General features: G+C 35.3%; 1 protein-coding gene across 3 annotated transcripts in view; it reads right to left on the bottom strand.

Moving 5' to 3' along the window:
* Nucleotides 1–16013, bottom strand: part of LOC149779365 (uncharacterized) — a 93857-nt gene that overhangs the window by 26617 nt on the left and 51227 nt on the right. For all 3 annotated transcript variants that reach the window (XM_089939991.1, XM_089939992.1, XM_089939990.1), the window contains exon 12: nucleotides 11555–11606. In XM_089939991.1, the coding sequence (XP_089796117.1) occupies nucleotides 11555–11606 (52 nt within the window). The remainder of the gene's footprint in view (nucleotides 1–11554; nucleotides 11607–16013) is intronic.

The raw sequence follows: 16013 nt of genomic DNA on the forward strand, positions 1-16013 counted from the left end.
CAGAAAGTCTAATGCCAATAAGTGTCCATTATACACAGAAAGTCTAATGCCAATAAGTGTGCATTATACACAGAAAGTCTAATGCCAATAAGTGTTCATTATACACAGAAAGTCTAATGCCAATAGGTGTCCATTATACACAGAAAGTCTAATGCCAATAAGTGTCCATTATACACAGAAAGTCTAATGCCAATAGGTGTCCATTATACACAGAAAGTCTAATGCCAATAGGTGTCCATTATACACAGAAAGTCTAATGCCAATAGGTGTCCATTATACACAGAAAGTCTAATGCCAATAAGTGTCCATTATACACAGAAAGTCTAATGCCAATAAGTGTCCATTATACACAGAAAGTCTAATGCCAATAAGTGTCCATTATACACAGAAAGTCTAATGCCAATAGGTGTCCATTATACACAGAAAGTCTAATGCCAATAGGTGTCCATTATACACAGAAAGTCTAATGCCAATAGGTGTCCATTATACACAGAAAGTCTAATGCCAATAAGTGTCCATTATACACAGAAAGTCTAATGCCAATAAGTGTCCATTATACACAGAAAGTCTAATGCCAATAGGTGTCCATTATACACAGAAAGTCTAATGCCAATAGGTGTCCATTATACACAGAAAGTCTAATGCCAATAGGTGTCCATTATACACAGAAAGTCTAATGCCAATAGGTGTCCATTATACACAGAAAGTCTAATGCCAATAGGTGTCCATTATACACAGAAAGTCTAATGCCAATAAGTGTTCATTATACACAGAAAGTCTAATGCCAATAGGTGTCCATTATACACAGAAAGTCTAATGCCAATAGGTGTCCATTATACACAGAAAGTCTAATGCCAATAGGTGTCCATTATACACAGAAAGTCTAATGCCAATAAGTGTCCATTATACACAGAAAGTCTAATGCCAATAGGTGTCCATTATACACAGAAAGTCTAATGCCAATAAGTGTCCATTATACACAGAAAGTCTAATGCCAATAAGTGTCCATTATACACAGAAAGTCTAATGCCAATAAGTGTCCATTATACACAGAAAGTCTAATGCCAATAGGTGTCCATTATACACAGAAAGTCTAATGCCAATAGGTGTCCATTATACACAGAAAGTCTAATGCCAATAAGTGTGCATTATACACAGAAAGTCTAATGCCAATAAGTGTTCATTATACACAGAAAGTCTAATGCCAATAGGTGTCCATTATACACAGAAAGTCTAATGCCAATAGGTGTCCATTATACACAGAAAGTCTAATGCCAATAGGTGTCCATTATACACAGAAAGTCTAATGCCAATAAGTGTCCATTATACACAGAAAGTCTAATGCCAATAGGTGTCCATTATACACAGAAAGTCTAATGCCAATAGGTGTCCATTATACACAGAAAGTCTAATGCCAATAAGTGTGCATTATACACAGAAAGTCTAATGCCAATAAGTGTGCATTATACACAGAAAGTCTAATGCCAATAAGTGTGCATTATACACAGAAAGTCTAATGCCAATAAGTGTGCATTATACACAGAAAGTCTAATGCCAATAAGTGTTCATTATACACAGAAAGTCTAATGCCAATAAGTGTTCATTATACACAGAAAGTCTAATGCCAATAGGTGTCCATTATACACAGAAAGTCTAATGCCAATAAGTGTTCATTATACACAGAAAGTCTAATGCCAATAAGTGTTCATTATACACAGAAAGTCTAATGCCAATAAGTGTTCATTATACACAGAAAGTCTAATGCCAATAAGTGTCCATTATACACAGAAAGTCTAATGCCAATAAGTGTCCATTATACACAGAAAGTCTAATGCCAATAGGTGTCCATTATACACAGAAAGTCTAATGCCAATAAGTGTCCATTATACACAGAAAGTCTAATGCCAATAGGTGTCCATTATACACAGAAAGTCTAATGCCAATAAGTGTCCATTATACACAGAAAGTCTAATGCCAATAGGTGTCCATTATACACAGAAAGTCTAATGCCAATAGGTGTCCATTATACACAGAAAGTCTAATGCCAATAGGTGTCCATTATACACAGAAAGTCTAATGCCAATAGGTGTCCATTATACACAGAAAGTCTAATGCCAATAGGTGTCCATTATACACAGAAAGTCTAATGCCAATAAGTGTCCATTATACACAGAAAGTCTAATGCCAATAGGTGTCCATTATACACAGAAAGTCTAATGCCAATAGGTGTCCATTATACACAGAAAGTCTAATGCCAATAGGTGTCCATTATACACAGAAAGTCTAATGCCAATAGGTGTCCATTATACACAGAAAGTCTAATGCCAATAGGTGTCCATTATACACAGAAAGTCTAATGCCAATAAGTGTCCATTATACACAGAAAGTCTAATGCCAATAGGTGTCCATTATACACAGAAAGTCTAATGCCAATAGGTGTCCATTATACACAGAAAGTCTAATGCCAATAGGTGTCCATTATACACAGAAAGTCTAATGCCAATAGGTGTCCATTATACACAGAAAGTCTAATGCCAATAGGTGTCCATTATACACAGAAAGTCTAATGCCAATAGGTGTCCATTATACACAGAAAGTCTAATGCCAATAGGTGTCCATTATACACAGAAAGTCTAATGCCAATAAGTGTCCATTATACACAGAAAGTCTAATGCCAATAGGTGTCCATTATACACAGAAAGTCTAATGCCAATAGGTGTCCATTATACACAGAAAGTCTAATGCCAATAGTTGTCCATTATACACAGAAAGTCTAATGCCAATAGGTGTTCATTATACACAGAAAGTCTAATGCCAATAGGTGTCCATTATACACAGAAAGTCTAATGCCAATAGGTGTCCATTATACACAGAAAGTCTAATGCCAATAGGTGTCCATTATACACAGAAAGTCTAATGCCAATAGGTGTCCATTATACACAGAAAGTCTAATGCCAATAGGTGTCCATTATACACAGAAAGTCTAATGCCAATAGGTGTCCATTATACACAGAAAGTCTAATGCCAATAAGTGTTCATTATACACAGAAAGTCTAATGCCAATAAGTGTTCATTATACACAGAAAGTCTAATGCCAATAGGTGTCCATTATACACAGAAAGTCTAATGCCAATAAGTGTTCATTATACACAGAAAGTCTAATGCCAATAGGTGTCCATTATACACAGAAAGTCTAATGCCAATAGGTGTCCATTATACACAGAAAGTCTAATGCCAATAGGTGTCCATTATACACAGAAAGTCTAATGCCAATAGGTGTTCATTATACACAGAAAGTCTAATGCCAATAAGTGTTCATTATACACAGAAAGTCTAATGCCAATAGGTGTTCATTATACACAGAAAGTCTAATGCCAATAAGTGTCCATTATACACAGAAAGTCTAATGCCAATAGGTGTCCATTATACACAGAAAGTCTAATGCCAATAGGTGTACATTATACACAGAAAGTCTAATGCCAATAGGTGTCCATTATACACAGAAAGTCTAATGCCAATAGGTGTTCATTATGTCCTGCAAAGATATAGCTTAGCATAATCACAAGAAGCAAACTTTCTACCAATGATGGGCTTATATTCACATCTTATCTCAAATATATTTTATTTCTTCAGTAATTAGCAGTGTGTTTAAAAGGGCCCAGACAGCTGGAACTATCTGTTGGTTATTAAGTATGCTGAGGTGTACTCTGTAAACTTGTTGAATCTGGAAAAGGTTGTTAGGGTTCTATACAGAACATACCTAGCTTTGATCAATTTAGTGGGTCATGAGGCAACAAATAAGGACTTCACAATTAAGTTGGTAAGTCCAAATTTCTGAACTGATTGATATTCATCTATTTCTTCAGAGATTTAGTAAGATTATCCTAAGCCAACAGCATAGGCTTTAGTTGTGTTATACCAGTAGAAGAGAGTCCATGTGGTACATCAAGAGATCTAGTTGAAGATGAAATAGTGTATATTGATAACTGCAGTCTTGAGAGCAGGATGAGAATGAAGATGAAACAACTGTCGAGGGAATGGTGTCGAAAAGTCAAGTAGTTTGAAACCCAGGTAAATGTTGGGGAATGATCTGGAAGCCAAATAGTATGAAACACAGGTAAATGTCAAGGAATGATCTGGAAGTCAAGCAGTATGAAACAGGTAAATGTTGGGGAATGATCTGGAAGCCAAACAGTATGAAACACAGGTAAATATCAGGGAATGATCTGGAAGTTGAGCAGTATGAAACAGGTAAATGTTAGGGAATAATGTGGAAGTCAAGCAGTATGAAACAAAGGTAAATTCTGTAAATAATATGGAGGTCAAGCAGTATGAAACACAGGTAAAAGTAGGGGAATGATCTGGAAGTCAAGCAGTATGAATCAGGTAAATGTTGGGGAATAATGTGGAAGTCAAGCAGTATTAAACATAATGTGGAAGTCAAGCAGTATTAAACAGGTAAATATTCAGGAATGATGTGGATGTCAAGCAGTATGAAACAGGTATATGTTTGGGAATAATCTGGAAGTCAAGCAGTATGAAACAGAGGTAAATGTTGAAGAATAATGTGGAAGTCAAGCAGTATGAAACACAGACAAATGCTCTACATAACACAAACACAGACAATATAAACAAAATTATTACCAGTCTGGAATATAGGATTTGAATATTAAATAACATAAACCAGGACTATATCAACAAACATGTTATCGAACTAGAATACAACAGTATAATAGAACTGCATTAGGTAGTATTAAACAAAGTACAATGCAGTTAATGTTAGACAAAGTACATTGCAGTTAGTTTTAGACAAAGTACATTGCAGTTAGTGTTAGATAAAGTACACTGCAGGTAGTGTTAGACAAAGTACATTGCAGTTAGTGTTAGACAAAGTACAGTGCAGTTAGTGTTAGACAAAGTACATTGCAGTTGGTGTTAGATAAAGTACATGTTAGTATCAGACAAAGTACATTTCAGTTAGTGTTAGATAAAGTACACTGCAGTTAGTGTTAGACAAAGTGCACTGCAGTTAGTGTTAGATAATGTACATTGCAGTTAGTGTTAGACAAAGTACATTGCAGTTGGTGTTAGATAAAGCAGTTAGTGTCAGACAAAGTACACTGCAGTTGGTGTTAAACAAAGTCCACTGCAGTTAGTGTTAGACAAAGTAGATTTCAGCTAGTTTTAGACAAAGTACACTGCAGTTAGTGTTAGATAAAGTACATTACAGTTAGTGTTCAATAAAGTACATTGCAGTTAGTGTTAGACAACGTACATTGCAGTTGGTGTTAAACAAAGTACACTGCAGTTAGTGTTAGACAAAGTACATTTCAGTTAGTGTTAGACAAAGTACACTGCAGTTAGTGTTATATAAAGTACATTGCAGTTAGTGTTAGACAAAGTACATTGCAGTTGGTGTTAGATAAAGTACAATGCAGTTAGTGTTAGACAAAGTACATTTCAGTTGGTGTTAGATAAAGCACACTGCATTTAGTGTTAGACAAAGTACATTGCAGTTGGTGTTAGATAAAGCACACTGCAGTTAGTGTTAGACAAAGTATTGCAGTTGGTGTTAGATAAAGCACACTGCAGTTAGTGTTAGACAAAGTACATTGCAGTTGGTGTTAAACAAAGTACACTGCAGTTAGTGTTAGACAAAGTACATTTCAGTTAGTGTTAGACACAGTACACTGCAGTTAGTGTTAGATAAAGTACACTGCAGTTAGTGTTAGACAAAGTACATTGCAGTTAGTGTTAGATAAAGTACATTGCAGTTAATGTTAGACAAAGTACATTTCAGTTGGTGTTAAAGTACACTACAGTTAGTGTTTGACAAAGTACTCTGCAGTTAGTGTTAGACAAAGTACATTGCAGTTAGTGTTAGACAAAGTACATTACAGTTAGTGTTAGACAAAGTACATTGCAGTTGGTGTTAGACAAAGTACATTGCAGTTAGTGTTAGACAATGTACATTGCAGTTAGTGTTAGACAAAGTACATTTCAGTTATTGTTAAACAAAGTACATTACATTAGTGTTAGACAAAGTACATTGCAGTTAGTGTTAGACAAAGTACATTTCAGTTAGTGTTAGACAAAGTACACTGCAGTTAGTGTTAGATAAAGTACACTGCAGTTAGTGTTAGACAAAGTGCACTGCAGTTAGTGTTAGATAATGTACATTGCAGTTAGTGTTAGACAAAGTACATTGCAGTTGGTGTTAGATAAAGCAGTTAGTGTCAGACAAAGTACATTGCAGTTGGTGTTAAACAAAGTACACTGCAGTTAGTGTTAGACAAAGTAGATTTCAGTTAGTTTTAGACAAAGTACACTGCAGTTAGTGTTAGATAAAGTACATTGCTGTTAGTGTTAGACAAAGTACATTGCAGTTAGTGTTCAATAAAGTACATTGCAGTTAGTGTTCAATAAAGTACATTGCAGTTAGTGTTAGACAAAGAACATTGCAGTTGGTGTTAAACAAAGTACACTGCAGTCAGTGTTAGACAAAGTACATTTCAGTTAGTGTTAGACAAAGTACACTGCAGTTAGTGTTATATAAAGTACATTGCAGTTGGTGTTAGATAAAGCACACTGCAGTTAGTGTTAGACAAAGAACATTGCAGTTGGTGTTAAACAAAGTACACTGCAGTTAGTGTTAGACAAAGTACATTGCAGTTGGTGTTAGATAAAGTACACTGCAGTTAGTGTTAGACAAAGTACATTTCAGTTGGTGTTAGATAAAGCACACTGCAGTTAGTGTTAGACAAAGTACATTGCAGTTGGTGTTAGATAAAGCACACTGCAGTTAGTGTTAGACAAAGTATTGCAGTTGGTGTTAGATAAAGCACACTGCAGTTAGTGTTAGACAAAGTACATTGCAGTTGGTGTTAAACAAAGTACACTGCAGTTAGTGTTAGACAAAGTACATTTCAGTTAGTGTTAGACAAAGTACACTGCAGTTAGTGTTAGATAAAGTACACTGCAGTTAGTGTTAGACAAAGTAAATTGCAGTTAGTGTTAGATAAAGTACATTGCAGTTAATGTTAGACAAAGTACATTTCAGTTAGTGTTAGACAATGTACATTGCAGTTAGTGTTAAACAAAGTACATTACAGTTAGTGTTAGACAAAGTACATTGCAGTTAGTGTTAAACAAAGTACATTAGTTAGTGTTTGACAAAGTACACTGCAGTCAGTGTTAGACAAAGTACACTGCAGTTAGTGTTAGACAAAGTACATTACAGTGATATGTGCATCAAAGAATAAGAAATACTCTGATGTTATACCAAATATGGAAAAACTTGTGAAATGTTTCACTATGTAACAGGTGAAGCTATTAGATGTGAAAGAGGGTTTTCAACCCCAAACATAATAAAGTTAAAACAAAAGACAGGCATGAATAATCAGGCCCTGAATGACTTGACACATACATCAGAGGGTGGGGCATCAAAATTTCATATGACTATCTTAAGACATCTGGAAATCCAAAGAATCCAGAAAATTCAAAATCTGTTATTATCCTATGCTTGTGTTATGAGTCAATGATAGAACTTTGTTGGATTTGAATATATCATTGTATGTTCAGCTTTACAGAAAATCAAAGCAATTATTTACTCCCATAATTTGAAAAAAAAGCTAAATCAGGATCAAAACTGAAATGTAGCACATGCAGTGTGGGTTCTTCCAAGGGGCAAATGGGTTATAGTAAAGTATGAGTAAGAATACTGTGTTTTGTGATATATTTTGACTGACAGTCAACAGGAAATCAGTTAATGGATGATGCAGATTTTATATATCATTTGATTTTGTCATGTGCCTTTGTAACAATAAAGAAATTTTAATTTTCATCAAAACTCAATTCAGTCATTTGCATACTTGGTCCCAAACTGTCTGTCTCTTTAAACTACCACTGTGAAACATCCACAACCATAAAAATCCATGTGGTGTTTTTCATACCATCACAACAGCAACTTCTTCTATTGCACTACTACCTTTAAATAATTTACAGGAATCCAAGATAAAGCCATGACTTCAGACTTATTTAAATAATTTACAGGAATCCAAGATAAAGCCATGACTTCAGACTTATTTAAATAATTTACAGGAATCCAAGATAAAGCCATGACTTCAGACTTATTTAAATAATTTACAGGAATCCAAGATAAAGCCATGACTTCAGACTTATTTTCTTACATGCCTTTAAATAATTTACAGGAAACCAAGATAAAACCATGACTTCAGACTTATTTTTTTACATGCCTTTAAATAATTTACAGGAATCCAAGATAAAACCATGACTTCAGATTTATTTAAATAATTTACACGAATCCAAGATAAAACCATGACTTCAGACTTATTTAAATAATTTACACAAATCCTAGATAAAACCATGACTTCAGACTTATTTTCTTACATGTCTGAGTTTACTCAACCACAGGATAACTAGGTCCAAAACAAACTTCCTTGACATCAACATTGACCTTGACCCAGAACCTGATATCATGGGTAGAAAATCATTCAACTTGTCTCAGACAACGTCATGATGCAGCCATAAGTTTGGTTAAATGTATAACTGATATTTTTTAAAAGGGAAAAAACCCACAATATTTTTTGTTTTATTCAAGGTATTTAGCGTAAAAGCTCCAATTTATATTTTTTATAAAAAGGAAACACCCAGTTAATTCAGTGGTATCATCCAAGGTAGTTATCAGATACACTTTGAGATAATTTTCTATAATTCATTTATATTTGCTGATGTTGTCATACTTATAAGCCAGTACAACTAAAAAATGTCCACACTTCTGACATTAAAATAAATGTCCGAGTCAACTTGTTTACTGAAATGCAACAAAAGACAAAGTGTGGTCAATATTCACCTGTATATGTGCATGTCACAGTATTCATAGACTCAATATAGAACAAAACTGCAATAACTTAAACTTTCTCCATGTAGGTCTAGTTGATATGATGGTGGACAACACTGTCGATCAGAACAAAATTATAAATTACAATAACTGTTTGAATGCAAACCCCATTTTAATGCCAAACGTTTGAGTACAGAACCTACTGTAAACCCATTTCAATGCCGAACATTTGAGTACAAAACCCACTGCAAACCCATTTCAATGCCAAACGTTTAAGTACAAAACCCACTGCAAACCCATTTCAATGCCAAATGTTTGAGTACAAAACCCACTGCAAACCCATTTCAATGCCAAACGCTTGAGTACAAAACCCATTGCAAACCCACTTCAATGCCAAACGTTTGAGTACAAAACCCACTGCAAACCCATTTCAATGCCAATGTTCAAGTAAGAACACTGACAGCAAGATTTTCAAGATGACAGCCATGGTGCTGTGTTGAAGGTCAGATGAATACCATTTTCATTGAGAACCAGCCAAATATTGATGTAATATTGCCTTAGTCAAAGACTCATGCTGATCAGATCATCCATCCAAGAGAAGTAGCCACACTACAGGATGGCCAGCCATTTCTTTAATGTTAGATCCACATCATTCAAATATAGTAATAACTTTGAAAAATTTGCAACAAAAGAAGGCCTTTTCTAAACATTTTGGTTTGGTATGGCCATCCATTTTAATAGGAGATATATCTATTTTGTTGTTACAAAAATGTTTAGGAGGTCACATTTTCATTATATTCAATTAAGACCAACCACATATTGTGAAAAGTGTGTGAATGAAAACCACATTAATTTGACAAATTCCTTCAAGAGGAGTTCAAACAACAAGATTTTCAAAATAGCCATCACTGATCACAAACTAAACATGATAAGAAGTCTCTGAGAAAGCAACATGCTGATATAGTCATACACTCAGGAGTAGCAATACCAGGATTTTAAAGACAGTCATCTTGACAGCCATACTGGATTTCCAAGGGGCATCATAATCACTTAGAACCAACTTCACATCATAAATGTTTCTGTGTCAAGCCCACATCCACTGAGGCAGAGTAGCAATACCAGGATTTTCAAGAAGGCCACCATAGCTGACATACTGGTTGCCAGATTAACAAAAGTTTTATTTGAACCATCTAGACATGATAGGACATACTTTGGTCCAAATTCCATGTCAAATAACAATTAATTCATATATACGTGACTTTCTGTTGAAAAGGAGAAACTCCAAGATATAGGTGACTTTCTGTTGAAAAGAAGAAAATCCCAGATCTATGACTTTCTGTAGAAAAGGAGAAAATCCCAGATATACGTGACTTTCTGTTGAAAAGAAGAAAATTCCAGATATATGACTTTCTGTAGAAAAGGAGAAAATCCCAGATATACATTACTTTCTGTTGAAAAGAAGAAAATTCAAGATATACGTTACTTTCTGTTGAAAAGAAGAAAATCCCAGATATACGTGACTTTCTGTTGAAAAGAAGAAAATTCCAGATATACGTTACTTTCTGCAGAAAAGAAGAAAATTCCAGATATATGTGACTTTCTGTTGAAAAGAAGAAAATTCCAGATATACATTACTTTCTGCAGAAAAGAAAATTCCAGATATATGTGACTTTCTGTAGGAAAGGAGAAAATCCCAGATATACGTGACTTTCTGTTGAAAAGAAGAAAATTCCAAATATACGTGACTTTCTGTTGAAGAGGAGAAACTCCAGGATATACATGACTTTCTGCTGAAAAGGAGAAAATCCCATATAAATGTGACTTTCTGTTGAAAACGAGAAAATCCCTGATATATGTGACTTTCTGTTGAAAACGAGAAAATCCCAGATATACGTGACTTTCTGTTGAAGAGACATGGCCATTACAAGATTTTCAAGATATCTGCCATGGTGACCATAATGAATTCAAGGTATCTGCCATGGTGACCATAATGAATTCAAGGTATCTGCCATGGTGACCATAATGAATTCAAGATCAGCATGGCTTAACCAAACATTATAAGAATTCATTTGGTGAGAACCCCAACAATTTGTGATTGAAACATGCAAAAGCTATAGGTTGTATGAATCTGTAAGGAGTTGCCTATCAAATGTTGGTGGTTTCCACCAGGTTCTCTGATTTTCTAGAGGTACAAGACCTAACTACATCCAAATGTAAGCCATAATCCACCAGGTTCTCTGATTTTCTACAGGTACAAAAGCTCACTACATCGAACCCTAAGCCATAGAGGTCTTACAAGAGTGCTTAGTAGAAATCTTAAATTCTGGTGATCAAATGACTGAAGTTTTAAACATGTTTCATATCTGATAGGAAATCTTAAATCCTGTGAGTAAATTATTGAAGTTTCAAATATGTCTCATAAATTTCAATGGCAATAATGCATGATTCTATTCATTAGATGGGGGAAACACAATTTTTTTCAATAACTCTTTTAAAACATCATACTGGTTTTACCACAAATTTAATTAATGAAAGTTTACCTACTGTGGTATAACAACATGACATATTTAAATCTAGTATGATATTTCACATTTTTCAATCTGAAATGGTTAAAATGTCATTTTATCATATTATTTAATAATGAATGCATATAACTGATAATATACTAGTGTCAGCTTTACAAAATAACCTTACCTTTGTGGGATTTCTCATCTCTATGTCTAGATGATCATAATATGAAGATGACCTGCAAGTAAATACTGAATTTTTCAAGTGGAATGAAATAACTAATGAATATATATCCAATAAACTATGAACACAATAATGTCTTCAAATGAAATGTCTTTGATTTGCTGTATAAAGATAATATGATACCCCTGCTGGCCATGTTACATGTCCATGGTGTGCCTTTTTGCATTTACCACCAAATAAACATCAAAATAAATGTGTAAATTTTCATGATAATCCTCCAAATAGTTTAGCAGAAATGGCAATTAACAATCACTAATGGATGATACATACATTCAGACATAATTCGAACTAGAAAAAAAATTAAAGTGAAAGACTGCACAGTGACAAAAACTGAAGTGTAAGTATTGGTGTGTAAGTACTGGTAGGTATGTAAATACTTATGTGTAAGACTTGGTGTGTAAGTATTGGGGTGTAATATATAGTGTGTAAGTACTGGTTTGTAAGTACTGGTGTGTAAGCATTGGTCTGTAAATATTAGTAAGTACTGGTATGTAAAAGTATGGATATGTAAGATATGGTGTGTAAAAGTATGGGTATGTAACATATGGTATGTAAGTATTGATTTGTAAGCATTGGTGTGTAAGTATTGGTGTACAAGTACTGGTGTGTAAAAGTATGGGTATGTAAGATATGGTGTGTAAGTACTGGTGTGTAAAAGTATGGCTATGTAAGATATGGTGTGTAAGTATTGGTTTGTAAAAGTATTGGTGTTTAAGATATGGTGAGTAAGTACTGGTGTGTAAAAGTATGGGTATGTAAGATATGGTGTGTAAGTATTGGTTTGTAAGCATTGGTGTGTAGATATTGGTTTGTAAGTACTGGTGTGTAAAAGTATGGCTATGTAAGATATAGTAAGTATTGGTTTGTAAGCATTAGTGTGTAAGTATTGGTTTGTAAGTACTGGTGCCTAAAAGTATGGGCATGTAAGATATGGTGTGTAAGTATTGGTTTGTAAACCAATTTTTCCTAGTGAAATATGTTTCTTTGAGAATACAAACCCAATCATATTACCTTAGATGAACTACTTCTACCTCACAAATCCAGCCCTCCCAAATACTACTTTTAGCTAAAGAGAGCTAAAATTTATCTGCTGGCCTATGTGGTGGTCAGGAAGAGCAATTTACCCTTAATATAAGACTTAGCATCAAAGCCTAAAAATACATCACTTACTACTGCAGCAGAAGGCACACTCTCCATGATTGTAACTGCAGGGAGGCTGAGATGGTGTATGTGTATTATGATTGGGTAAGCATTCTTAAGAAACACATTTTACTAGGAATTGGTTTCTTCTTCAAATATGTTACCCAATCATAATACCTCAGGAGAATAAGTAAGAGGTGGAGGGAGGTACATCAACTTACCCCAGAGATATCTCTGATATTGAGACAACTTGTAGGTAACCTGAATGGATGGGACTCCAACTGTTGGGGTGCAGTTTCAAAAGGGAACATTTTTTACATGCTAATCAAGCAGAAGTCATGAAGCCACATATTATAAAAATGTTGATCAACCTGGAAGGGTGACCTGTTGAGCTGTGGATATAGGTCCCACAAGATCAAATTGGGCCCTCTGGGATAACAGATCTCGGAGATACAGGCCAGAGAATGTGATCTCCAATCTTCATCTCACAGCCTGAATGATGTCGGTTAGCAAACAGTTCTGGTCTAATGCTAGGTTGGTCAAAACTGCTCCAACATCATGTGCCAAAGTACACAGTAAGTTCATTGAACTGGGGTTATTTCCCTATATGCTTTGCAAATACCCCCCCCCACTCCAGGATGTAATGGTATGTTTTGATAGATTCTCCTGTCCTTTTATGAGAAACAGAAAGAGGAGAGATCTCCCTTGATGCAATTGGTTCTGTTCTTATTAAAGTATCCCATGAAAGCCTGGACTGGGTCTTATAGGTGGCCTTTAGTTGATGTGTGCAGATGAGACAGAGGGTTCATGACAAAAGTTAGTTACCCATGGAAGGGAAATGGTTCTCAGCAATGAAAGAAGATGCAGTCATTAGTAAGACTGACCCATCTAGTTGGAACTAGCGTGTAATTTGGGTCTGCTGATAGGGCATTTATTTTGTGAATAATGCCTGCAGTCACCAATGCCATGACAAAGCAAGTCTTGTATGAAAATTAGTGCCAGAGATGCCCTTGAGATTGGTTCCAAAGGTGTCTTATCCTGCCAGGTTATACCCATGATACATTCTGCTTTGGGCATAGGATTAACATTTTTGGCCGTGTATGCACTAAGTTGGCAAGAAGGTCAGATAAGTCCTGTGTTTGTCTGATATCCTCTCTTCCTTGATGACAAAATGTGTTGCTGATCATGGAGCATTAACTTTTGATTGCACTTCATGCCAACTTGCTCTCTTCAAAGAGCCAGCAGAGAAAATTAGCTATCTGCCATATCGATGCCTGGAGAGGCAAGATATGTTCATTTCCACAAGATTGGGTGAAACTGTGCCATTTGACTTCATATGCTTCAGAGTGGAGGATCATCAAGCCTGAGCATTCCACCTTGTCACAAACAGGCCCACCAATGTTCAGTCCCACTGGGTACAGATCTGAGTGAGAACCAAAGAATGAAGAGACCATTCCTTTTGTGATAATTGATTGTTCAATGACAAAGAGTTGGCCAGTAAACTGCGGCCTCCTGGGATATGGCAAACATGAATGTGACTTTGTTGATGACAAAACCACTTCAGAAAGTCCCACACCATGATGCAAAGGTCTGGGGACTGAGGTCCTCCTTATTGTTTGAGATTATTCACCATTGTAGGATTCGGTTCCTCCTTGTTGTTTGAGATAAGTCACCACTGTAGAGTTGTTGGACAGAATGAGAACTCCCTTGCTAAGTTAATATTTATGCCACCAGTGAAGGACTTTCACATTCACTGTCCTCTCCATAATTATTGATATAAGGATGTCATTCCTGTTGACTGCATGCATCACTGGCATCCAAAAAGGATCAAAGAAGGCAGACACCCCACCCTTTCATACTTGCATCAGTACAGACTGTTATCTTGAGCGGGTGGACATGTAGATGTATACCTGCCATGAGTACCGTTAGCTTGCTCCCAATTCCACAGATGGTGGAAGGATGGTCCAGTGGGCAAACTTGAGAATTCCATTCATGAAGAGAAAACAAACAATGCAGTAGATAGTGACCTAGGACCATGAGGTCCACTGCCACACTGAGCAAGCCTAGTAGGGAAAGGAAATGTTGTGTAAGTATTATTGTTAAAGATTTGGTGTGTAAGTATTGGTATATAAGTATTGGTGTGTAAGTATTGGTGTGTCAGTATTGGTATATAAATATTGGTACATAAGTATTGGTGTATAAGTAATGGTAAGTATTGGTATATAAGTTTTGCTGTATAAGTACTGGTAAGTATTAGTATATAAATATTGGTGTATAAGTATTGGTATATAAGTATTGGTGTATAAGTATTGGTGTGTCAGTATTGGTGTACAAGTATTGGTGTATAAGTATTGGTAAGTATTGGCATAAAAATATTGGTATATAAGTACTGGTGTATAAGTACTGATATATAAGTATTGGTGTATAAGTATTGGTATATAAGTACTGGTATATAAGTATTGGTGTGTAAGTATTGGTGTACAAGTATTGGTACATAAGTATTGGTGTATAAGTACTGGTGTGTAAGCATTGGTGTATAAGTATTGGTAAGTATTGGCATAAAAATATTGGTATATAAGTACTGGTGTATAAGTATTGGTATGTAAGTATTGGTGTACAAGTATTGGTGTATAAGTATTGGTATATAAGTACTGGTGTGTAAGCATTGGTACACAAGTACTGGTGTGTAAGTATTGGTATGCAACATATGTAACACAATGGCCTAGAAACTGACAAGGAATGTTTCCATTTATTAGAATGTATTCATAAATACACATGTCCAAGCACAGTACCTGACCTACATGTAAAACATACTTAGATGAAGAGACATGCTAACATAACCCTGTATGACTCTACCACCTATGATGCAGGACATATAAATCATTACTCTTTCTTGTAGACAGAAATGGAAAAGATTTAGAATGCTTGCAATAAACTGTTCCCCTCTTGGCATCTGAATGATAAGCAAAAGTTAAATGACCAAAATTGGCCATTAATTGTATGCAATGATAATAAGATGACTGACTACATGAAACAAGAACTACTTAAGTATATGTCAAACACTTTTACATTGCTGGCATTCAAATTTTAGCGCTTGATAAGAAAATATTTTACCAGATGAACAAAACTATTTGATGCAATTTCTGTAATTCAAAAAGTGTAAGTGACAAAGTTCATGACTGCCTATGTACTGTCCTCTAGAAATTTAAATCATGGTTAAGACAATGCAATGATATTGATAGAATGCAAAGGGAATGCATAG

This window comes from Sinohyriopsis cumingii, chromosome 17, assembly GCF_028554795.1.
Source record: "Sinohyriopsis cumingii isolate HCF-2022 chromosome 17, ASM2855479v2, whole genome shotgun sequence".
NCBI classification, from domain to species: domain Eukaryota; kingdom Metazoa; phylum Mollusca; class Bivalvia; order Unionida; family Unionidae; genus Sinohyriopsis; species Sinohyriopsis cumingii.